The 24767-nt window shown below is 44.4% G+C and overlaps 1 protein-coding gene across 1 annotated transcript in view; it reads right to left on the reverse strand.

Annotated features, from left to right (window-relative positions):
* Positions 1-1118: 1118 nt before the first annotated feature.
* Positions 1119-24767, reverse strand: part of FAM169B (family with sequence similarity 169 member B) — a 40350-nt gene continuing 16701 nt past the window's right edge. Inside the window, 3 exon segments of the mRNA XM_030815135.1 lie at positions 1119-1238; positions 2562-2653; positions 13174-13356. Coding sequence (XP_030670995.1) covers positions 1119-1238; positions 2562-2653; positions 13174-13356 — 395 coding nt within the window.

The following is a 24767-nucleotide window of genomic DNA, read 5'->3' on the forward strand; positions in this document are numbered from 1 at the left end:
GATGAGCACAGAGCGGTTTGGGACGTCTTTGGCAATGGGATTGGATTTGCATTTTCCCAAAAGCAGGGGCAAGAACTTGGGTCATCTGCCTCAAGAGGGCATGACCAGCTTTCTCTGGGAAAAATCCTAGTGAAATCAGCAAGGCTGGGCCCAATTGCAGAGAAAGCACCACCCCAGCTCTGGCGGAGCAGGCTTTGGGCTCCCTAAAGCAGCCTGGATTTGCGCCCCACCCTTGAGGAGGGCAGGCGGCCCTGGGACAACTCTGCCTCGCCCATCGGACCTAGGGCCTGAGAGCAGGTCCTTGTCTCTGCATCCCAGGAGTGGCCATACACAACCCACCAAACAGGGCTCCATCAGAATTTGAGGGGGATGCCAATGTTACGTTCGAGCCAGGCTATCACTGTTAGTTACTTTTACTACCACAAGCCTTTCCACTCAAGGCCACCAATATTCTAGAAGCACCATCTGCCCAAATTCCTACCCAGTGCCTCCCATCTGAGCTCTCTGAGCACCTTCTGTATACCAGGCCAGAAGAGAGCCCCAGGCCTACAGTAGGCACCATCCAGCCACGGCCCCTGCCCTCAAGGCACTCCTGATGTGGCTGAAGCCTCGCCAGAAGGACACGTGTACCCCTGCAAACCTCTTTGGTGTCCGTGGTCTCACGGCAATAGCAGGGCTGGCACACACAAACCTGCAATGGGTTTCTCCAGCCCAGATGGAACGGGTGTGGCCCCTTCCTGAGCATCTTTAAACTTCTACAAGGAAAGAGGTACATTCAGTAAAACATCCCTGTGGTTCCGGTGAAGTCCCACCAATTTATCCTGAGAAACAGAAACCACATTAGTTTTAACAAGTAGGCTTCTGAAACGTTTAGGAACTGTCAACAATTAACTTAGGGAAATATTTCCTCACTGTTGCATGGTGTCGCATGCTGAGCACAGCACGTTCTCAGGTATTCTAGAGCCTGAGCCCACCTCAGAGGTAGGTGGGGCCCGTGGGGTCACTGGCCCCTCAAAGATCCCTGGGGAAGGCACGCTCCCAGCCACACAAGTCTCAGACCCGAATCCTGGGAGCCCAGGCAGGCCTCTGGACCCAGCCCAGATGGGTATCTGGAGACGTCAGGGACTGGGCCTTGTAAGCTTGCCTGGTGGCTGCCCCGCCAGCCCGGCATCCTCCTTTTCCACTCCACACTCTGGATCATTCTTTGCGTCTTCCAGTTCTTCTCCACGCATCCTCTCCTGAAGTCAGAAAAGAATCCACAGGCATTCCAATTAAACATGGCAATGGGGTCGTCCCACACAGTCTGGGGCTGGATGTTGAGGACATGGAGGTGTCCTGTCTGGCTTGTGCCTGCGCCTCCTGCTGAGATTCAGAATAGGCCAGGTTCAAACGCCCCAGCCAGCCACGGGGAAATCAGGTTTTGTGCATAAGAGCACATATTTACTGAAAGGAACTGAAGGACAGCCCAGCCTGGGGAGACCAGAGAAAGGGCAGGGAAGGAAGCACAGCTTTCAAAGCTGGCACCCCGTGCTCAGCTGTGCAGAATTCCCCCAGGTCCACACCCATGGGCGTTACAGTACCCCAGACACTTCTGCTTCCTCTAACAGAGGTTTAAAAGAAAAGTCAAGGATCAGCAGAAAAGGCCAAGTACAACACTCTCTGTTCAGTGCCTGTTGGGTCTTAGGTTAGACCATCTTTCCATGGTGAACCAAAGAAAATGAAAGCCCTCATCTGCCAGATGGCTAGAGCTAATGTCAGACAGGAAGCGGCTTTCTAAAACAATCCAGCTCTTACTGGGATATTTTATGCTTTCATTGTTGAATCTTCTATTTCAGAGCAATATATTTTCCAAAATAAGCAGTATTTGTCCATGATGTGCAAGTGTGAGTTTAAAGTAATTTTGGACTCTTCAGGGATTTGAGAGTAAAGACCCTTTGGCACCAGAGAATGGACATTTTCACAATACCCTGTGTGGGCAAGAGTCTGGTTTAGCCACAAGAAAACCAGGAAAACCTAAAATCTTATAAAATACTGAATGACAGCAAGCTACTAAGAAATATTCTTAATATTCCCTCAAGATTCTATTCTACAGTCACTCTGGATTATACAAAAACCTAATACCTAATTCCACTCCATCCCAGCAATCTGGGCTTTCGCAGTGGAGGAGGAAAGAAAGACAAATTTGTCTTGCTTTTTGTTCTGCTTGACAGACACTGGTCCATGGCAAAATTTGAAATTCAGATTTTTCAATATTTCCTTAACGATGCAAGGTTACGGCCAATTCCCATGTGTTCTGTTCCATTTTGGTTTCGTTAGAGCTTGTCTAGTTTAGAGAAGAGAACCATAAAAAATCTAATTACAAAGGCCTCTCCTCGCAACACCCCCCTCCCATGATAGCCCGGAGATTCTGAGCCTAGACCAAGGCCCCGCTGCCACAAGAAGCCCACAGCCAAGTCGTCAAGGAAGTTGCCTGGCAGGTGCAGACCACGGCTTCACTAAGCAAGGACAACCTGATTACTAGGAAAGTGAGAGGTTCATGGGGTGATACATTATCACCATACCTTGCTGCCGTCTCCAGGGGCAGACTGTCTGGGTCTGTCATTCTGAGAAGTCCTCACATGACGGCTCACGTCCTCGGAATTTCCTGGGTGTGCTGCCCTCCCCAAGCAAGAGAAAGAGGATAAGCAAATGAGGGTGGCTCCCAAGGGGCTGGACTATCAAAAGAGGAAATAGTACACTGGGGACATGGCAAACATGTTGATAGCCAAGACCCGATTCTATCTCTCTTTTTTTTTTTTTTTTTGAGATGGAGTCTCCCTCTGTGGCCCAGGCTGGAGTGCCATGGCGCCATCTGGGCTCACTGCAACCTCCACCTCCCGGGTTCAAGCAATTCTCCTGCCTCAGCCTCCGGAGTAGCTGGGATTACAGACACCTGCCACCATGCCTGGCTAATTTTTGTACTTTTAGTAGAGATGAGGTATCACTATGTTGGTCAGGCTGGTCTCGAACTCCTGACCTCAAGTGATCCTCCTGCCTCAGCTTCCCAAAGTGCTGGGTCAGTTCTATCTTCTTGACCTTCACTTTGCCATTTGCTGCAATGCTTTCCAGAAGACAGGAATACCTGCCAGGTGTCAGGAAAGGGAAAGTGATGGCTCCCTTCAAGCATTGCTGAGCTGGAATCGTGATCTGTTCTTCCACCGATCTGGCATTCAATGGACTCACATTTCCAGTTCTAGTCCTGGATCCTTCTTTTTGCTCGCTGGTGGTTTTGCTCACAAGAGAGGTCATAATCACCCGCGTTCAGTGAGTCTCCCTCCTCTCCTACCAAATCAGTACCGACTTGGAAAGGGATGTCCTCCTTTGCACCTCCCCACCCCACGCCCCCAAATCCATACGTGTGTGTGTGTGTGGTGTTCAGATCTCTAAAAAAAATACAGTTTTGCATTTAAGCTGAAAATACCTATGTAACACATTTTGTTTACTAAAGAACAAATGAATTATTTAGTTGTTATCTATATAAATAAATTTTTAAATTTATTTACAGAACTGTATAAATTAGCAAAATTTGGTTTGGCAAAATTTAATTGTGGGCACTTAAAAATACCAGCACACTTTAGTTCTCTCGGCCATATAGAGTTTTTATATCACACAGTAGTAGGTGCCCATGTATGTAGGTAGCTGGTAAATGAGTTCAGAAGCCAGGTCAGCCCTATTCACTACTGCATCCCTAACGTCTAGGACAGTGCCTGGCACATCTGTAGATGCCCCATTGACAGCGAATGAACGTATAAAGGAATACATGAATGAATGAATGAGAAAATGAAGTAGATAGCCCATTATCAATTTTCCATCTTTCCTAATGTTTTTATGTGTTGTGAGCTATCAAATGTTTACTTGTGTTTCATTCCTAATTGAGGTTCATTAAATCTTTAAAAATGAATGTGCTAATTTGGAAGCACACCTGGAGGTATCAGAGCACTCATCACAGAGGTTATCATCCAAGGCTGCAGTAGACTACAATAGCCACGAAGGGGAGCCACACAACCTGTCAAAGAGCAGCATGCGACAGAAAAAAACACACCCAGTATGGTGGTTTTGCCCCCAGCACTTCCCAGCACACTGCACCACCACAAAATTGCTGTTGCTATTGTACTCTATAACGTATGAATCACCAGAACAAACTGGAAAAAAAAAGGTCAGAACTGCAGTTTACTGGGCATCAAACTTTCAGAAAAGTAGCCCCCACTTCCCATCTCATATTTTTCACATCTCTTGATGCAAAGATCCTTCTGCCTTAAAAATTAAATGCAAATAAAAGTATTTGTGGATGACAACTGAATCCATTAAGAATTCGCTGGAGAAAGCAAAACTATGACTTATAGATTGAAAAAAAAATAATGTTTAAAGCAGTGGTCAATTATTTCCTTATCCCGGTAACAATTTTGTAAAACAACATTTCACTGTTGACATATTCGGTTTCACTCACTCTGGTAAAGAAACTTAAGGCATGTTCAGGCTGACCGGGAAATCACATCAGATGCAATTATGATCCTATTGGTCAAGTTTCAAAGGTTTTGTCTGTAACTGAGTGTAGGAAGAAAGAAATTTCCCACAAACTCCTTCCCTCAAAAGGTCTGTATAATCTGTAAATATTGTCAGGGCAATTATAAGCTGCAGATGTTATCAACAGCCAAGATCGCACAAACTTTTAAAGACCTGGCCCACCAATCAGGCTGCTTCAAAAATAGTCTTTAAAACATTTGCAAGGAGCACAAGTTAATTTCCCTTTGAAATGTTGTGAAATGTTCATGCCTTATTTAGAGCAAGAAGCAATTGATTCCACTGGGCTTCTTGCTTACAGTTCTATTTCTATGGCACATAAAATTATAGGATACCTCCAAAATAACTGTCAGGAAAAAGAAGGGAGAACAGATAAAACTTGAAAAAACAGAACAAGTCAAGAAAGCAACTCTAAGAATCACTGACTAATTTAAGACTAACATCCAATTAATGGCCTACTGAGATTCCCAGGGAAGAGAAGGTTCCGGAATCTGCATTGTTCGGTGACCCGTAAGAAGTTCTAATCCACTAACACTTGCTGATTTCCATGAAGAGAGAAACAGATGAGAAACTGCAGAGCACGGAGCCAATCTGTGATCACATTTGCAGCCCCAACTCACCAACTTGAAAAAAACCTGAGATGTCAGCACTAACTGTCATAATGGCTGCAAGCTGAAGCCGGTTGGCTGAAAACCTTCCTGAGTGAATTAAAATCCTGACTGCAGACCCTCGAGGGGAAAGAAGGTGTGGGTGAAACTGGGAACTAGCCATGATTTATACAGGCAGTGAAAAGACCATAACTTGGAATTATTTTTTTTAATTAGTTTTAGTAATCTAATTATATCCTAATTATAATGATAACCCTTCTTCCTTCAAGAGACTCAAGCATGCTTCTGGAACATTCTCTGTGCAAGTCCCCTCATTTGCTGTTTTAAAATGAGAGTTGGTGAATCTCAGCATGAATTAAAGTGACATGTTTGGCATGTGACTTCCAGCTCAGTTTCCTCTGCCCAGACCACACCGACTCCCAGCTCTTGAAACAGCCCCAGTGGGATTCTCCAGGAGGAGCCATCTCCCCAATTAGGAGAAAACATCCTCGTCCCTGCTCACCCCTCTGGCCTGTGCGATTTCCACATTTCAATATGCAGTGCATTTTCTTTTTCCATTCCCAGCCAAGGAACCGAAACATCCAAACGCAGAGGCTGTGCGAGGCCCCACAGCCTCATTTGTGAAGCGTGTCCATAAACCCGCACGGCTAGACAGCTCAGTGCCCAGGGACCCGACTGGCTTCCCTTCATTCCTAACTCAGTGCCACAGGGCAAGTCACTTAACTGCTCCATTAGGGTCACAGCACAGCCCCACCCTGCCATGCCTCCTTCCCCGATGCCTGGTCACCCCATTAATATCTGTAAAGATCCATTAAGCCTTCCAGCATAAAAGCAATACCAATCACTATTATCATCAATAAACTCCAAGGCACGCTCACCTGTCAACACCTAAGGTGGATCAGTCACCACGTGGAGAGAAAGCCTGACACCTCAGCTGCCTGTCAATCCCCTAATGAGCCACCTGCAGCCGCAGAAATGGCATTCGATGCTGACGGGAGCACCCACTCCAGGAGTGAAGGAGAGCCAGGGCTTTCATTTTGGACAGTTAATTTAAATTAACTGTCCCCCCTCACCTCTCACCCATGGCAGCACCTGAAGCCTGGAGGTGTCCACTGCCCCAGCCCTGGCCTGGCCTCACCTCTTAGTGCTGAGCTGAGAAGCGCTGAGCTGAGAAGCGCCTGCCTGCTTGTGAGAAGTGGAAAGTTCACTGTCAAAAAAGCAACTTGGAGTCGGGCGCGGTGGCTCACACCTGTAATCCCAGCATTTTGGGAGGCCAAGGAGTGCGAATCACCTGAGGTCGAGAGTTCAAGCCTGGCCAATATGGTGAAACCCCATCTCTACTAAAAATACAAAAATTTGCCAAGCATGGTGTCACATGCCTGTAGTTCCAGCTACTCGAGTGGCTGAGGCGGGAGAATGACTTGAACCCAGGAGTGGGAGGTTGCAGTGAGCCAAGATTGCACCACTCCACTCCAACCTGGGTGACAGAGCGAGACTCTGTCTCAAAAAAAAAAAAAAAAAGCAACTTGGAAATCCAGACACTGCAAGCCTGCTTTCCCGTCTGGCTGATTAAAGGATTTCCCACCCCCTGCCTCCCCTGGAAACCCACCACCAGAGGCTCTGTTCTCCTGCTTCCTCCACTAAACCCCACTGGCAAACTGCCACTGGGGCACTGTCTCGAGCAACCAGAAACTGAAGACGCAATGTGCATCTGTCAACAGGGAAATAAATGATATCACGTCCACACGACATCATATTATGCTGCTGTGAAAAAGACCAGGCAGCGGTTTTGTAGAACACTGTCTCTGTGATGCTGCCATTACGTGTGCAGTCCCCTCAGAGGTGAGGAGGATAGAAGACTTGCTTGTCATAATAAACCCTTTTGAGTTTTCAACCAAGTGCACACATTACCTTTCATCACCTGTTCAGAATCGTGTTTTCAACTCATCTTCAGCTAGGCAGAGGAAACCGATCTTCTTATATGTTTCAATAATCTATCTAATTGTAAAAGGGGAGTCCCTTAGTCCCAGGGAGCTCCTAACTGCTAAGCTGGGGGTGATCTTTTTGAGCAAGAAGGACGGGAAGGTGTGCTTCACTCAGGAGGGGAACGTTGGAGGATAAGATGTCCCCACCCAGGTCCCACCCCTCCTTTGTTCTTGCCACAACAGAAATAACATCTGTATGGGTCTCATTAGATCACTGTAAATCCACACTAGTATTGAAACCAGAAATAAATAGACACAGTGCAGTGTTTCAGTCCTACTCAGTCTGGAAGCCTTGCCTAGTGAAGCTGAACCTTGAGCCAGATATTGGTGCACTGGCCTCAGGCCCCCCAGGACTCCACCTCCCACAGGCATCCTCGCTCCTCCGGACAGACCAGCAGGAACTGCCTACAGACTGGGAGAAGGGAACGCAGCGTGAGTCAGGAAGTCCCTCACCTCACCCTGGTTCACTCTGTGCCAGCTCTCTGGGTCTCAGACACAGCCCACTCCAGTCCTCGAGCAGCCCTCCACCTTCTGATCTCTGCTGGAATCCCTGCTGCACTCAAACCACTTTTTCACCTGCCTACCACAGACACGTCCACCTCCCCGGCTCCTCCTAGTGAGGAGCTCTCATCTCCACCCTTCCCATCTGCATTCATTTACTGGGGCTCCTCTAACAAAACGCTGCAGACCGGGTGGCTTAAACCAGGAGTCTGCAACCCCTGGGCCACCGACCAGTGCCGGGACACATAGCAGGAGGTGAGTGGTGGAGGAGTGCGCAAAGCTTCATCTGTATTTACAGCTGCTCCCATTGCTTGTGTTACCGCCTGAGCTCTGCCTCCTGTCAGATCAGTGGCAGCATTAGATTCTCGTAAGAGTGAGGACCCTATTGTGAACTTCGCATGCGAGGTTGCGCACTCCTTATGAGAATCTAATGCCTCGTGATCTATCACTGTCTCCCATCACCCCGAGATGGGACCATCTAGTTGCAAGAAAATAAGCTCAGGCCTCCCACTGATTCTACATTATGGTAAGCTGTATAATTATTTAATTATATATTAAAATGTAATCACAATAGAAATAAAGTGCACAATAAATAAATGTAATGTGCTTGAATCATCCTGAAACCAACCCTTTGTCCCTGCCCCATCTGTGGAAAAACTGTCTTCCATGAAACCAGTCCCTGGTGCCAAAAAGGTTGGGGACCACTGGTTTAAACAACAGAAATTTGTTTCTCACAGTTATGGAGGCTGGACGTCCAGGATCAAGGTGGCCCAGGGTTGGTTTCTCCTGAGGCTTCTCTCCTTGGCTTATGAGTGGCCATTTTCTCCCTGCATCCTCACACGGCTGTTTCTGTTTGGGTCCATCCTGGTGCCTCTCTTCTTACAAGGACACCAGTCATACTGCACTAGGGGCCTGCCCTTAGGACCTCATTCAACCTTAATTAGCTTTTTAAAGGCCCTATCTCCAAATGTGGTCACACCAAGGGCTTCAACATATGAATTTGAGTGGGGGGCCCAATTCAGTCCTCGGCATCATCCACCCTGGCCGCTCTTCATGCACCGTCCTTCCTCCCTCCCAAAGAACCTTCAAGCTTATCCTCTGTTCCCTCCTGGATTCCAGAGTCCACTCAAAGTTCCCAGACTTTTATGCCAACAGTCATGGGTGAACATGTTCACATGGCAATGTCCCGAATCCAGGTGAATGGGAAACTGCTCCTGGTTCTGCAGGTGCCCATGAGGACTCCATTAGGCCCTCTTCTTAACATTTGGGGGGTCCCGGGAAAGAACACAGATGGAAACCTACAGAGTGCAATGCTAAGTGCAGGCAGACCTCGGAGATACTGTGTGTTCGGTTCCAGACCACCACAATGAAGCAAATATCACAGTAAAGCAAGTCACGCACATTTTTTGGTTTCCTAGTGCATACATGTAAAAGTTGTGTAGTCTAGTAAGCATGCAATAGCATTTTGTCTTAAAAATACAATGTACATACCTTAATTAAAATATATTTTAATGCTAAACAATGCTAGCGATCATCTGAGCCTTCAGGAAGCCATAATCTTTGTACTGGTGGAGGGTCTTGCCTGAAGGTTGATGGCTTCTCAGGGTGGGGTTGCTGTGGCAATTACTTAAAATAACACAGCAATGAAGTTTCTTCCACTAATTGATTCTTTCTTTCACAACAGATTTCTCTGCAGCATGTGATGCTGTTTGACAGCATTTTACCCACAGTGGAGCTCCTTTCAAAATTGGAGTCCATCCTCTCAAACCCTGCTGCTGCTACTACTTTCTCAACTAATTTATGGAATATTCTAAACCCTTTGTTGTCATTTCAGCAATGTCCACTGCATCTTCAACAGGAGGAGATTCCAACTCAAGAACCCACTTTCTTTGCTCATCCATAAGAAGCAGCTCCTCAACTGTTCAAGATTAATCATGAGATCGCAGCAGTTCAGTCCCATCTTCAGGCTCCACTTTTCATTCTAGTTCTCTCTATATTTCCACCACATCTGCAGCCACTTCCTTTGCTGAAGTCTTGGACCCCTCCCTCAAAGTGATCCATGAGGGTTGGAATCAACTTCTTCCAAACTCCTATGAATGTGGATATTTTGACGTTCCACGAATCACGAGTGTTCTTAATGGCATCTAGAATGGTGAATCCTTTCCAGAAGGTTTTCAGTGTACTTTGCCCAGAACCATCAGAGGAATCACTATCTATGGAAACCTTAGGAAGTGTATTTCTTAAATAAGCCTCGAAAGCTGAAATTATTCCTTGATCCCCAGGCTGCAGAATGGATATTATGTTAGCAGGCATGGAAACAACATTAATCTCTTTGTACATCTCCATCAGTCCTCTTGGATAACCAGGTGCATTGTCAATGAACAATAATATTTTGAGAGGAATCTTTTATTCTGAGCAGTAGGTCTCAACTGTGGGCTTAAATTATTCAATAAGCCACGCTATAAACAGACACGCTGTCATCCAGGCACCGTTGTTCCATTTCTAGAGCACAGACAGAATAGATTTGGCATAATTCTTGAGGGCCTTAGGATTTTCAGACCAGTAAATGAGAACTGACTTCAACTGAAGGCCACCAGCTACATCAACCCCTAATAAGAGACTCAACCTGTCCTTTGAAGCTTTGAGGCCAGGCGTTGACTTCTCCTTTCTAGCTATGAAAGTCCTAGATGACATGTTCTTCTAGTAGAAGGCTGTTTCACCTACATTGAAAATCTGTTGTGTAGTGTAGCCAACTTTATCAATGATCTGAGCTAGAGCTTCCAGATAACTTGCTGTAGCTTCTGCATCAGCACTTGCTGCTTCACCTTGCACTTTTATGTTATGGAGATAGCTTCTTTCCTTAAACTTCACGAGCCAACCTCTGCTAGCTTCAAACTTTTCTTCTGCAGCTTCCTGAAATCCCTCAGCCTTCACAGAATTGAAGAGAGTTCGGGCCTTCCTCTGGGTTAGACTTTGACTTAAGGCAATGTTGTTGCTGGTTTGACCTTCTATCCAGGCCACTAAAACTTTCTCCCTATCAGCAATAAGGCTGTTTTACTTCCTTATCATTTGTATGTTCACCAGAGTCGAACTTTTCATTCCCTTCAAGAATTCTTCCTTTGCATTCACAACTTGGTTAACCATTTGGTGCAAGAGACCTAGCATTCAGCCTACCTCAGCTTTTGACATGCCTTCCTCGCTAAGCTTAGTCATTTCTAGCTTTTGATTTAAAGTGAATGACGTGTGACTCTTCCATTCACTTGAACATTCAGAGGCCACTGTAGGGTTATTAACTGGCCTAGTTTCAATATTGTTGTGTCTCATGGAATAGGAAGAGAAGGAAGGAACAGCTGGTCGGAAGCAGAATCAGAACAGGCTCGTGTATTGATTAAGTTCACTAACTTACACGGGCACGGTTTGTGGTGCCCCAAAACAATTACAATAGTAACGTCAAATATCACTGATCACAGATCACCAGGACAGATATAATAATAATGAAGAAGTTTGAAATCTTGTGAAAATTACCAAAACATGACACAGAGACACGAAGTGAGACCATGCTTTTGGAAAAATATCCCTGATAGACTTGCTCAAAGCAGGGCTGCCACAGCCTTCAAAATGTAAAACACGAAGCATCTACAAAGTGCAATCAAGGGAAGAGCAGTGAAATGAGGAACACCTGTCTTCCAAAGGTACAAACCAAGTTAGCAAAGCGCTATATATGACACGTTCTGCCCTCCTATCTTGACAAATATAACTTCCTAACAACAGGAGAAGCTCGTTTCAAATTTAGAATTCTTGGACTCCTTGGAGTGTTGCACCAGAATGTGGCAATACCAAGCGAGCTGGCCCCCAGCCGGCAGTCCACCCCCTTCTCCTCCCACCCCAGCCCCCGATACCTCAAGGGGCCTGTGAGTACAAATGTGGCCGTCCTCCCCACACGCCATCCACAGCCCCCCAAGAGCCACCCCTGGGCTCTAAGGATGTGCAAACTGGCGGCATGGTCCACCCTCATGAGCACAGACCCAGGGATGAGGTCCACTCAGGCCCACAGTGGCCACTGGCAGGAATCCTGGGGTCCTGGCACCCTGAGCCAGTTTAGAAGGAGCAGCATGAGCCAAGTGGGCACCTCCTCTTGGGCCCATGGAGTCCTTGCCCCCCTGGAGGGAGATGCAGTTGAAAGAAGGCTCAAAGCATGGGGCCCAGGGCAGGGGTCCCTCCAGTCCGGTTGGAAGGCATCAGTGAACTCAATAGAAACCTGACGGGCACACCTGGGTGGCTGAAGCCCAGAGAGAAGCAGCGTGAGTCAGAATCAGCACGTTCAGATCTTTGTTTGCAGGCAAAGACAGTGGAAGGACGAGAGGCATCACAGGGCCCTACAGGGTCTCAGCAAGGCTGGCCCAGGCTCAGCAGCCAGCCCTTAGCCTTGGAGCCCACTGTTCCTTTGAGTAAAAGCTCTCTCCTACTCCCTTGCCAAAGCCTCCTAAAACCCTGAGGCGGCCTGCACCTGAAGCAAGGAGGAGGAGGGGGCCTGGAAGGACATGGGTGTGGACAGAGGACCAGCTGCCTGGGCCCCCGAACGCTCCTGCACCTGAAAGTGAGCTACACGGTGCAGGAAGCCTCGAGCGCTCTTTGCAGAAATTCAAGGCTCTTCAGAGTTTTAACAACAGACTAAGAGTTTGAAAATACAAAGAAACAGCCAGACCCACTTGAGGAAAAGTATGTTTTTACCTGCTTTTCTTTATGACTTCACAGCAACAGAAGCTTCCTTGCCTTTCCTAACTGTTCTCTCCTATCCCTTGAGCCAGAAAGACACCAGAAACTGCATCCTAAGCGTTCAAAAACAGCCGCACACCAAGAACGGGGCAGGGCACAAAGTAGGGTGTGTGTGCTTCATGGGGGAGAAGGGGACTCAGAGACATGCTCTCCAGAGCCTCCCACCCTCTTCACCTTAGAGTGTGATGTTTCACATCAGAGCTGTTTCATCCTCCTTTGGCAAACGTGGATAAAGAATATGGGAGGCGTCTTGTGCGTAGAGAGCTACAGAGGCGCTGGAAAGCGGAGCCCATTCAGAGTTTGCCTTTCTACCCGGTCCCTGCCTTCCCTTCAGCCCCTGGGCTCTCCTGTGGCTTCTAGTTCAAAGGACAAAGTGAGGAACTACAGGCGTCAAGTGAAAGAGCAAAGGCGCTCCAAAGCCCCGCAGCCCGCAGCCTGGCGGCAGCTCTCCGGGTTCCCTCCTCTCTGAGCTCATTGATTTGTTGGTGATTGTTTCTGAATCCAATTATTTTCCAGCTTGGGAGAGTTCCCTTCTTGTGATCAGACATGAAGTCTCGGTTTCTGCTGCAGCAACCAGAGATTTCTCAGGAGGAAGGAAAACCCCACGTGCGTGCCGCCGAGCCAAGGCCTGCATCTGCCCACGAGGGCTCCCCAGAGCCTCCTGCTGCAGAATCCCCCGGAATGCACGTGTGTTATCCATCACCGTTACCCAAATGCTTCTGCACGACACAAGGGGGGTTTACCTTGGTACATGGTAGGAGACACTGGGCAGCCGACCCCCAGGGCCTCATCCTCTGGGAATGTCTCCCAGAAGTCCCGCAGCATGGCTGTCCCCAAGCCTCGGCGCCAGTGTTTCCTCCTGATGAACACGGTGTCAAAGACAGGCAGCAGGTAGCACGCACCGGTGCCATCACCACACAGGCTGCCTGCAGAGAAAGAAAGACACACACTGTCCCCTGGGCTCACGGCTGACCCACTAGGACCCTGTAGGGCCCCTGCACAGCCACAGTTATGGATACCTCCTGGAAACACAGTCAGTTTCACAAGCTAAACAAGTGATGCTAAAATAGCAGATCATTCTCCAGTTGACTGATCAGCTTTCTTTACAAACTCACGTGATACAAGACCACTGGACTGAAATGAAAGGTAAACCTGGGAGACTAGGCAGAGTGAGGCCACTCAGGCAGCACCCTCCTCAGATTCCTCCCTTCACTGCACACCGTTCAGTGAGACCCTTGGAGCCAACCAGGAGTATCTGGCAACATCAACCATCTCCCTGCAGAAGTGAAACCTGAAGAGACAATTTGACCCATCGCTAGGGTACACACTTGTTTCAGTAACTCTAGCAAGGGCTCACCGTGTCCAATTACAGCAAAACGCACTTATCCCAAATAGACGCAGCACCAGGCCCTGCTTCTCATGAAATATTGATGGCCTTGCTGCAGCAGAGCCAGAGAGGTGACAATTGGCACCGTCCCCCCTTTTTACCCACAACTTAACTGTATTGTAACCAACGTCAACACCAGCACAGTTGCCATTTCTGCAATGAGAACGTGGCCTTTCAGCCAGGCACCTCTGTCATCACCCTAACTAGAACACCAATTCTACACTGGGCCTACTAGCTCACCTTCCTCACCTCTAAACTGCACAGGTGCCCATGCCCTAGATGCAATGGAAGAAGAAAACAAATATGGGGCATTTTCAGCTTCTGTTGGAAGTGGTGGTATTTGTCCCTGCCAAGATTCGTAAGTGGGTAATTTCCCAAACAAACAAACAAAAGTGACTCCGATTCTAATCAGCCAGACTGAACTGCAAAGATACACACTGCCATGGTGAACTGTTTGCAAAAATGGCCACGATTACTTCTTTCCTATGGCCATGCCCCTTTGCATCTGATTTTGAAGCTCCTCCCATCAAGAGATGGGATCAATTTCCCCTCACCTTTAATTCCAGCTGGCCTTGTGACTCACTCTGGTCAACAGAATGAGGCAGAGTGACAGCACCACCACTCTAAGCCTAGGCCCCCTGGGGTCCAGTGTGCCTGTGTTCTCTCTCAGATCCCTGCAACACACCATAAAAGCAAGCCCAGGGTGACCTGCTACCATGAAAGGAATATGGCCCAGGCACTGCAGTGGTCCCAGCGAATGTCTAGCAAGCCCCAAGCAGCAGAGCCACCTGACAGGCAGGTTACCATGGATACACAGCAAGCCCAGCTAGACTAGAAAACCACCCAGCTGAGCTCAGCCTAAAATGCCAAGCAAAAGAATTGTTAGCTAAATAAGCAGTTACTATTTCATACCAAAAATGAATTTAAAAATAAATAATCCACAGCCAACAAGGAAGCTCATTTCTCTTGAGACAGTAGCTACAAAATATTAGGGATTTCAACCTTGATGCGCTTGAGATGACAGTACCAACTTGCTTGCAATTATATTATTTCAATATATAGAAGATGAGAGCAATGTTCTTGTAATCGTGAAGGCTTCCAAAACTAAAAAGCTTTAATATTAAATAAAGACACAATTTAATTTACAATAGCATTAAAAAGAAGTAAATAATTAAGAGTATGTTTAACAAAAGAATCTTGAACACCAAAAACTACAAGACATTGTTGAGATAAATTAAAGAAGATCTAAATAAGTGAAGAGAAATTCCATGTGCATGGATTGGATGACTCAATTCTTACGATAATTCTTCCCAAAATGATCTGTAAACTCAGTGCTAGCTCTATCAAAATCCTCTTTGTAATTCTACAACTAAGCATATGAAAGGATGCTCCCCATCATATGTTATTAGGAAATCGCAAATTTAAACAATGAGATGCCACTACACACCTATTAGAATAGCCAAATTCTTTTTTTTCGAGACAGAGTTTCACTCTTATTGCCCAGGCTGGAATGCAATGGCACGATCTCAGCTCACTGCAACCTCCACCTCCTGGGTTCAAGTGATTCTTCTGCCTCAGCCTCCCAAGTAGCTGGGATCACAGGCATATGCCACCATGCCCAACTAATTTTTGTATTTTTAGTAAAGACAGGGTTTCATCATGTTGGTCAGGCTGGTCTTAAACTCCCGACCTCAGGTGATCCACCTGCCTCGGCCTCCCAAAGTGCTGGGATTACAGGCGTGAGCCACCACACCTGGCCTAGAATAGCCAAATTCTTTAACACAGACAACAACAAATGCTGGTGAGGATGTGGAACAACAGGAACTCTCATTCATTGCTTGTCAGAATACAAAATGGTGCCGCCACTTTGGAAGGCATTTTGGCAGTTTCTTACAGAACTAAACATACTCTTACCTTATGATTCAGCAATCACACTCCTTGATATTTACTCAACAGAGTTGAAAACTATGTTCACACAAAAACCTGCACACAAATATTTATTGCAGCTTTATTCATAATTACTAAAACTTAGAAGCAATCAGGATGTACTTCAGATGGTGAGTGGATAAACTATGGCTCATCCAGTCAATGTAACATTATTCTGCACTAAAAAGAAATGAGTTATTACTATAAAAAGATATAGAAAAACCATAAGGGCATATTACTAAGCGAAAGAAGCTAACTGAACAATCACATTCCATTGGATTCCAACTACAGTAAAGTGCTTCATAAAGACGTTTCAGTCAACAATGGACCACATGTGCAATGGAGATCCCATAAGATTAAAATACAGTTGAAAAATTCCTGTCACCTAGCGATAGTAAAGTCGTAATGCAACACATTATTCATGTGTTTGTGGTGATGCTGGGGTAAACAAACCTATCACACTGCCAGTCGTATGAAAGTCTAGCACATACAGGCCAGGCACGGTGGCTCACGCCTGTAATCCCAGCACTTTGGGAGGCCGAGGTGGGAGGATCACTTGAGGTCAGGAGTTTGAGACCAGCCTGGCCGACATAGTGAAACCCCATCTCTACCAAAAATATTTTAAAAAATCAGCCAAGTGTGGTGGCGTGCACCTGTAATCCCAGCTACTCAGGAGGCTGAGGCAGGAGAATAGCTTGAACCCAGGGGGCAGAGATTGCAGTGAGCCGAGATTGCACCACTGCACTCCAGCCTGGGCAAGAGAACAAGCCTCTGTCTCAAAAAAAAAAAAAAAAAAAAAAAAAACTCTAGCACATACAATTATGCACAGTACATAATACCCAATAATGATAATAAATGACTGATACTGGTTTCTGTATTTACTATACTATATTTTTATTGTCATTTTAGAGTGTACACCTTCTACTCATTAAAAAAACAAAATTAACTGTAAAGCAGCCTCAGGCAGGTCCTCTAGGAGGTATTCCAGAAGAAGGCACTGTTATCCTAGGAGGTGACAGCTCCACGCGTGTTACTGCTCCCAAGACCTTCCAGTGGGACAAGATGCGGAAGTGGAAGACAGTGATGTTGACAGTCCTGACCCTGAGCAGGCCTAGGCTATCGAGTGTGTTTGTCTCTTTGTTTTCAACAAGAAACGTTTTTAAATTTAAAAAAAAATTTTTTTAATTAGAGCTTATAGAATAAGAAAATATTTATGTACAGCTGCACGATGTATTTATGTTTTAGCCAAGTGTTATTACAAGAGTCAAAAAGTTAAAAAAATTAAAAAGTTTTTGTAAAGTAAAAAGGTTACAGTAAGCTACAGTTCATTTATTATTGAAGGAAAAAGTAGACATTTAGTGTAGCCTAAGTGTACAGCGTTTCCAAAGGGCACAGTACTGGCCTAGGCCTTCCCAATCACTCGCCACTCACTCACTCCCTGAATCGCCCCGAGCAACTTCCAGTCCTGCAGGCTCAACTCACGGTAAGTACTCTACACAAGCACACTGTTTTTAAATCTCTTTACTGTACCTTTTCTATATTTACATATGTTTAGATACACGAATACTTACCATTATGTTACAATCGCCTCCAGTAATCAGTACAGTAACAAGCTATACAGGTTTGTAGCCTAGAGATGACAGGCCATACTCCCCAGCCTAGGAGTGCAGCAGGCTCTGCCATCAAGTCTTATGTGAATACATTCTATCATGTTCACACAATGATGTAATTGCCTAACTATGCATTCCTCAAAACATATCCCTGTGGCTAAGTGACAAATGACTGTATATTACATTCTGGAAAAGGCAAAACTAGGGAGGCATGGTGACCGGGCACGGTGGCTCACACCTGTAATTCGAGCACTTTGGAAGGCCAAGGTGGGCAGATCACCTGAGGTCAGGAGTTCAAGACCAGCCTGGTCAACATGGTGAAACCCCATCTCTACTAAAAATACAAAAACTGAGCCAGGCATGGTGGCTCATGCCTGTAATCCCAGCTACTTGGGAGGCTGAGACACGATAACTGCTTGAATTGGGGAGGTGGAGGTTGCAGTGAGCCAACATCATGCCACTGCATTCCAGCCTGCGTGACAAGAGTGAGACCCCGTCTCAAAAAAAAGATCTGTGGTTACCAGGGCCAGGAGTAAGAAGGATGAGTAGACAGAGTACAGAGGAATTTTAGGCAGTGAAACTACCCTGTGTGATATAACAACAGTGGACACATGCCATTAAACATTTGTCACAACCTATAGAAGGTACAACATGGAGTAAGCTCTGATGTAAACTACGAACTTCAGTTAATGATAATCTATTCCTATAGGCTGAACCTTGTGTCTCCAACATTCGCAAACCCACAGTACCTCAGAAGATACTTTCTTTGCAGATCATTGGAGATAAGGCCTTTAAAAGAGGTCATGAAGCTAAAAAGGAGGCCATTAGGGTGTGCACCACTCCAACCTTCTTACAGGAACTAGTGTCCCTATAAGAAGAAATCTGGACACACAGAAAGACACCAGCAATACTCAAGTAGAGAAAAGACCAAGTATGGACATAGTGAGAAGGCAGCCATCTGCAAGCCAAGAAGAAGCCTCTGAAGAAAACAAGCCTTCTGGCACCTTGACCTTGAACTTCTAGCCTCCACAACTGTGAGAAAATTAATTTCTGTTGTTTAAGTCAGTAGTCTCCAACCTTTTTGGCACCAGGAACCAGTTTCATGGAAGAAACTGGTTCAATTTTTACATGGACCAGGAAAGGGAGGGGATGGTTTCTGGATGATTCAAGTGCATTACATTTATTGTGCACTTTATTTATATTATTACAGTGTAATATATAATGAAATAATTATACAACTCACCATAATGTAGAATCAGTGGGAGCCCTGAGCTTGTTTTCTTGCAACTAGATAGTCCCATCTGGGGATGATGGGAGACAGTGACAGATCATCAGGCATTAGGTTCTCATAAGGAGCGTGCACCCTAGATCCCTCGCATGCGAAGTTCACAGTAGGGTCTGCACTCTTACGAGAATCTGATGCTGCCACTGATCTGACAGGAGGCAGAGCTCAGGCGGTAACATGAGCAATGGGAGTGACTGTAAATACAGATGAAACTTTGTCCACTCGCCCACCACTCACCTCCTGCTGTGCAGTCTAGCTCCTAACAGGCCACAGACTGGTACTGGTCCATGGCCCGGGGACTGGGGACCCCTAGTTTAAGCCACCCAGTCTGTGGCATTTTGTTATGGACGCCCTAGAAAACTAATGTATATGTCAATATTGGTTCGTCAATTGAAACAAATGTACCTCCCTAATGCAATATGTTAATAATAGGGGAAACAATTAGGGGAGGTGATACATTGGAACTCTGCTCTTGCCCCTCAATTTTTCTATAAATCTAAAAACTATTCTAAAAATAAAGCCTATTCATATTTTTAAATGTATTAAGTATTTTATAAAGTGAGGTTGGACCTTTACCTTACATCAGACATAAAAAATAATTCAAAATGGATCATAGACATGAATGTAAGAGCTAAAACTATACAGCTTTTAGAAAAAGTAAAAATCTCCCAACCTTGGGTTAGGCAAAGAGTTCTTAGATTCAACACCCAAAACACAATCAATTGACAAACCTAACTTCATCAATGTTTTAAATGTTTTGTTTCAAAAGACACCACTGGGGAACATGGCAGACGGGAGGCAGGACTAGATTGCAGCTCTGACTGGGACAGACAGAGCAGTGTGTGGAGGCTCGCATTGTAAACTTCTGCTCCAGAACAACTGCAGGAATAAATCAGGAAACCTGAGAGGACCCACAGACTCCCTGAAAGAAGCAGATTGCTCCTGCAGGACCCGGGAGACACCCCAAATACTGTGCTCGTATCCATGACTGAGAGACCCACAGATGGTTCACATCACAGGACTCTGTGCAGACAACCCCCAGTACCAGCTGGAGCCTGGTAGACTTACTGGCTGGCTAGACCCAGAAGAGATAACAATCATTACAGCTTGGCTCTCAGGAAGCCACATCCATAGGAAAAGGAGGAAAGTACTACCTCAAGGGAACACTCCATGGGACAAAAGAAGCCTTCAGCCCTAGCCCTAGAAGGAACCAGAAAACCAACTCTGGTAATATGATGAAACAAGGTTCTTTAACACCTCCAGAAAATCACAGTAGCTCACCAGCAACAGACCCAAACAAAGAAGAAATCCCTGATTTACCTGAAAAAGAATTTTAGGAGGTTAGTTATTAAGCTAATCAGGGAGGCACCAGAGAAAGGCGAAGCCCATTGTAAGGAAATCCAAAAAATGATACAAGAAGTGAAGGCAGGAAATAGATATTCAAGGAAATAGCACTAAAAAAAATCAAAACTCCAGGAAACAACAGACACACTTATAGAAATGCAAAATGCTTGGAAAGTCTCAGCAATAGAATTGAACAAGGAGAAGAAAGAAATTCAGAGCTCAAAGACAAGGTCTTCAAATTAACCCAATCCAACAAGACAAAGAAAAAATAATAAGAAAATATGAACAAAGCCTCCAAGAAGTCTGGGATTATGTTAAATGACCAAATCTAAGAATAATCAGTGTTCCTGAGGAAGAAGAGAAATCTAAAAGTTTGGAAAACATATTTGGGGAAATAACCGAGGAAAACTCCCCCAGCCTTGCTAGAGCACTAGACATCCAAATACAAGAACCACAAAGAACACCTGAGAAATTCATCACAAAAAGATCATCACCTAGGCACATTGTCATCAGGTTATCTAAAGTTAAGACAAAGGAAAGAATCTTTAAAGCTGTCAGACAAAAGCACCAGGTAACCTATAAAAGAAAACCTATCAGATTAACAGCAGATTTCTCTGCAGAAACCCCACAAGCTAGAAGGGGTTGGGGCCCTATCTTCAGCCTCCTCAAACAAAACAATTAGCCAAGAAATTTGTACCCAGTGAAACAAACCTTCATATATGAAGGAATGATGTAGTCTTTTTCAGACAATCAAATGCTGAGAGAATTCACCACTACCAAGCCACCACCACAAGAACTGCTTAAAGGAGCTCTAAATCTTGAAACAAATCCTGGAAACACATCAAAACAGAACCTCTTTAAAGCATAAATCTCCGCCGGGCACGGTGGCTCACCCTTGTAATCCCAGCACTTTGGGAGGCTGAGGCGGGTGGATCACGAGGTCAGGAGATCGAGACCACGGTGAAACCCCGTCTCTACTAAAAATACAAAAAAATTAGCCGGGCGTGGTGGTGGGTGCCTGTAGTCTCAGCTACTCGGAGAGGCTGAGGCAGGAGAATGGCATGAACCCAGGAGGCAGAGCTTGCAGTGAGCCGAGATCGCGCCACTGCACTCCAGCCTGGGTGACAGAGTGAGACTCCGTCTCAAAAAATAAAAGTAAAAAATAAAGCATAAATCTCACAGGACCTATAAAACAAAAATATAATTTAAAAAAACAAAAACAAAAAAACAAGGTATACAGACAACAAACAGCATGATGAATGGAGTGGTATCTCACATCTCAATACTAACATTGAATGTAAATGGCCTAAATGGTCCACTTAAAAGATACAGAATTGCAGAATGGATAAGGATTCATCAGCCAACTATCTGCTGTCTTCAAGAGACTCACCTAACACATAAGGACTCACATAAACTTAAGATAAAGGGGTGGAAAAAGACATTTCAGGCAAAAGCGAGCAAGAGTAACTATTGTTATGTCAGACAAAACAAACTAAAGCAGCAGCAGTTAAAAAACGCAAAGAGGGCATTATAATAATGATAAAAGGTCTTGTCCAACAGGAAAATATCACAATCCTAAACATATATGCACCTAACACTAGAGCTCCCAAATTTATAAAACAATTACTACTAAACCTAAGAAATGAGATATACGGCAACACAATAATAGTGGGGGACTTCAATACTCCACGGACAGCACTAGACAGGCCATCAAGGCAGAAAGTCAACAAAGAAACAATGGATTTAAACTATACCCTGGAACAAATGGACTTAATAGATATATACAGAATATTCCACCCAACAACCACAGAATATACATTCTATTCAACAGTGCATGGAACTTTCTCCAAGATAGACCATATGATAGACCATAAAATGAGCCTCAATAAATTTAAGAAAACTGAAATGATATCAAGCACTCTCTTAGACCACAGCATAAGAAAACTGGAAGTCAATTCCAAAAGGAACCTCCAAAATCATATACATATACATGGAAATTAAATAATCTGCTCCTGAATGATCACTGGGTCAAAAATGAAATCAAGATGAAAATTTAAAAATTCTTCACACTGAATAACAATAGTTACACAACCTATCAACACTTCTGGAACACAGTAACGGCAGTGCTAAGAGGAAAGTTCATAGCCCTAAACACCTACATCAAAAAGTCTGAAAGAGCACAGACAATCTAAGGTCACGCCACCCCAAGGAACTAGAGAAACAAGAACAAACCAAACCCAAACCCAGCAGAAAAAAGGAAATAGCCAAGATCAGAGCAGAACCAAATGAAGCTGACACAAATAAACAAACAGAAAATACAAAAGATAAATGAAACAAAAAGCTGGTTTTTTGAAAAGATAAACACAATTGATAGACCATTGGCAAGATTAACCCAGAAAAGAACAGAGAAAATCCAAATAAGCTCAATAAGAAATGAAACGGGAGATACTACAACTGACACCACAGAAATACAAAAGATCATTCAAGGCTACTATGAACACCTTTACGTGCATAAACTAGAAAACCTAGAAGAGATGGATAAATTCCTGGAGAGATACAACCCTCCTAGCTTAAATCAAGAAGAATTAGATACCCTGAATAGACCAATAACAAGCAGCAAGATTGAAATCATAATTTAAAAATGACCAACAAAAAAGGTCCAGGATCAGATGAATTCACAGCAGAATTCTGCCAGACATTCAAAGAAGAATTGGTACCAATCCTGTTGACACTATTCCACAAGATAGAGAAAGAGGGAACCCTCCTTAAATCATTCTGTGAAGCCAGTATCACCCTAATACCAAAACCAGGAAAGGACATAGCCAAAAAGAAAACTACAGACCGAATCCCTGATGAACATAGATGCTAAAATCCTTAACAAAATACTAGCTAACCGAATCCAACAACATATCAAAAAGATAATCCACCATGATCAAGTGGGTTTCATACCAGGGAGTTAGGATGGTTTAACATACACAAGTCAATAAATATGATACACCACATAAACAGAATTAAAAACAAAAATCATAAGATCATCTCAATAGATGCAGAAAAAGCATTAGACAAAATTCAGCATCCGTTTATGATTAAAACGCTCAGCAAAATCGGCGCACAACAGACATACCCCAATATAATTAAAGCCATCTATGACAAACCCACAGCCAACATAATACTGAATGGGGAAAAGTTGAAAGCATTCCCTCTGAGAACTGGAACAAAACAAGGATGCCCACTCTCACCACTCTTCTTCAACATAGCCAGACTCTGGAAGTCCTAGCCAGAGCAACCAGACAAGAGAAAGAAATAAAAGGTATCCAAATCAGTAAAGAGAAAGTCAAACTGTCACTATTTGCTGATGATATAATCGTTTACCTAGAAAACCCTAAAGACTCCTGTAGAAAGCTCCTAGAACTGACAGAAGAATTCAGCAAAGCTTCCAGATACAAAATTAATGTACACAAATCACTAGCTCTTCTATACACCAACAGCAAACAAGCAGAAAATCAAATTAAGAACTCAACCCCTTTTATAATAGCTGCAAAAAAGAAAATACTTAGGAATACACCTAACCAAGAAGGTGAAAGACCTCTACAACAAAAACTACAAGACACTGCTGAAAGAAATCACAGATGACACAAACAAATGGAGACACATCCCATGCTCATGGATGGGTAGAATTGATATTGTGAAAATGACCATACTGTCAAAAGCAATGTACAAATTCAATGCATTTCCCATCAAAATACCACCACCATTCTTTGCGGAATTAGAAAAAACAATTCTAAAATTCATATGGAACCAAAAAGATCCTGCATAGCCAAAGCAAGACTAAGCAAAAAGAAGAAATATGGAGGCATCACATTACCTGATTTCAAACTATACTATGAGGCCATAGTCACCAAAACAGCATGGTACTGTTATAAAAATAGACACAAAGACCAAAGGAATAGAATAGAGAACCCAGAATAAACCCAAATACTTATAGCCAACTGATCTTCGACAAAGCAAACAAAAACATAAAGTGAGAAAGGACAGTCTTTTCAACAAATGGTGCTGGGATAATTGGCTAGCCACATGTAGGAGAATGAAATCGGATCCTTATCTCTCACCTTATATAAAAATCAACTCAAGATGGATCAAGAAGTTAAATCTAAGACCTGAAACTATAAAAATTCTAGAAGATAACATTGGGAAAACCCCTCTAGATATTGGCTTAGGCAAGGATTTCATGACCAAAAATCCAAAAGCCAATGCAATAAAAACAAAGATAAATTGCTGGGACTTAATTAAACTAAAGAGCTTTTGCATGGCAAAAGGAACAGTCAGCAGAGTAAAAAGGCAACCCACAGAGTGAGAGAAAATCTTCACAATCTATACATCCGACAAAGGACTACTGTCCAGAATCTACAATGAACTCAAACAAATCAACAAGAAAAAAACAATCCCATCAAAAAGTGGGCTAAGGACATGAACAGACAATTCTCAAAAGAAGATATACAAACGGCCAACAAATATATGAAAAAATGCTCAACATCACTAATGATCAGGGAAATGCAAATCAAAACCACAATGCAATACCACCTTACTCCTGCAAGAATGGCCATAATCAAAAAGTAGTAGATGTTGGTGTGGCTGTGGTGAGCAGGGAACACTTCTACACTGCTGGTGGCAATGTAAACTAGTGCAACCACTATAGAAAACAGTGTGGAGATTCCTTAAATAACTAAGAGTAGAACTACCATTTGATCCAGCAGATAGCCAGATACTACTGGGTATCTACCCAGA

This window comes from Nomascus leucogenys, chromosome 6, assembly GCF_006542625.1.
Source record: "Nomascus leucogenys isolate Asia chromosome 6, Asia_NLE_v1, whole genome shotgun sequence".
Taxonomy (NCBI): domain Eukaryota; kingdom Metazoa; phylum Chordata; class Mammalia; order Primates; family Hylobatidae; genus Nomascus; species Nomascus leucogenys.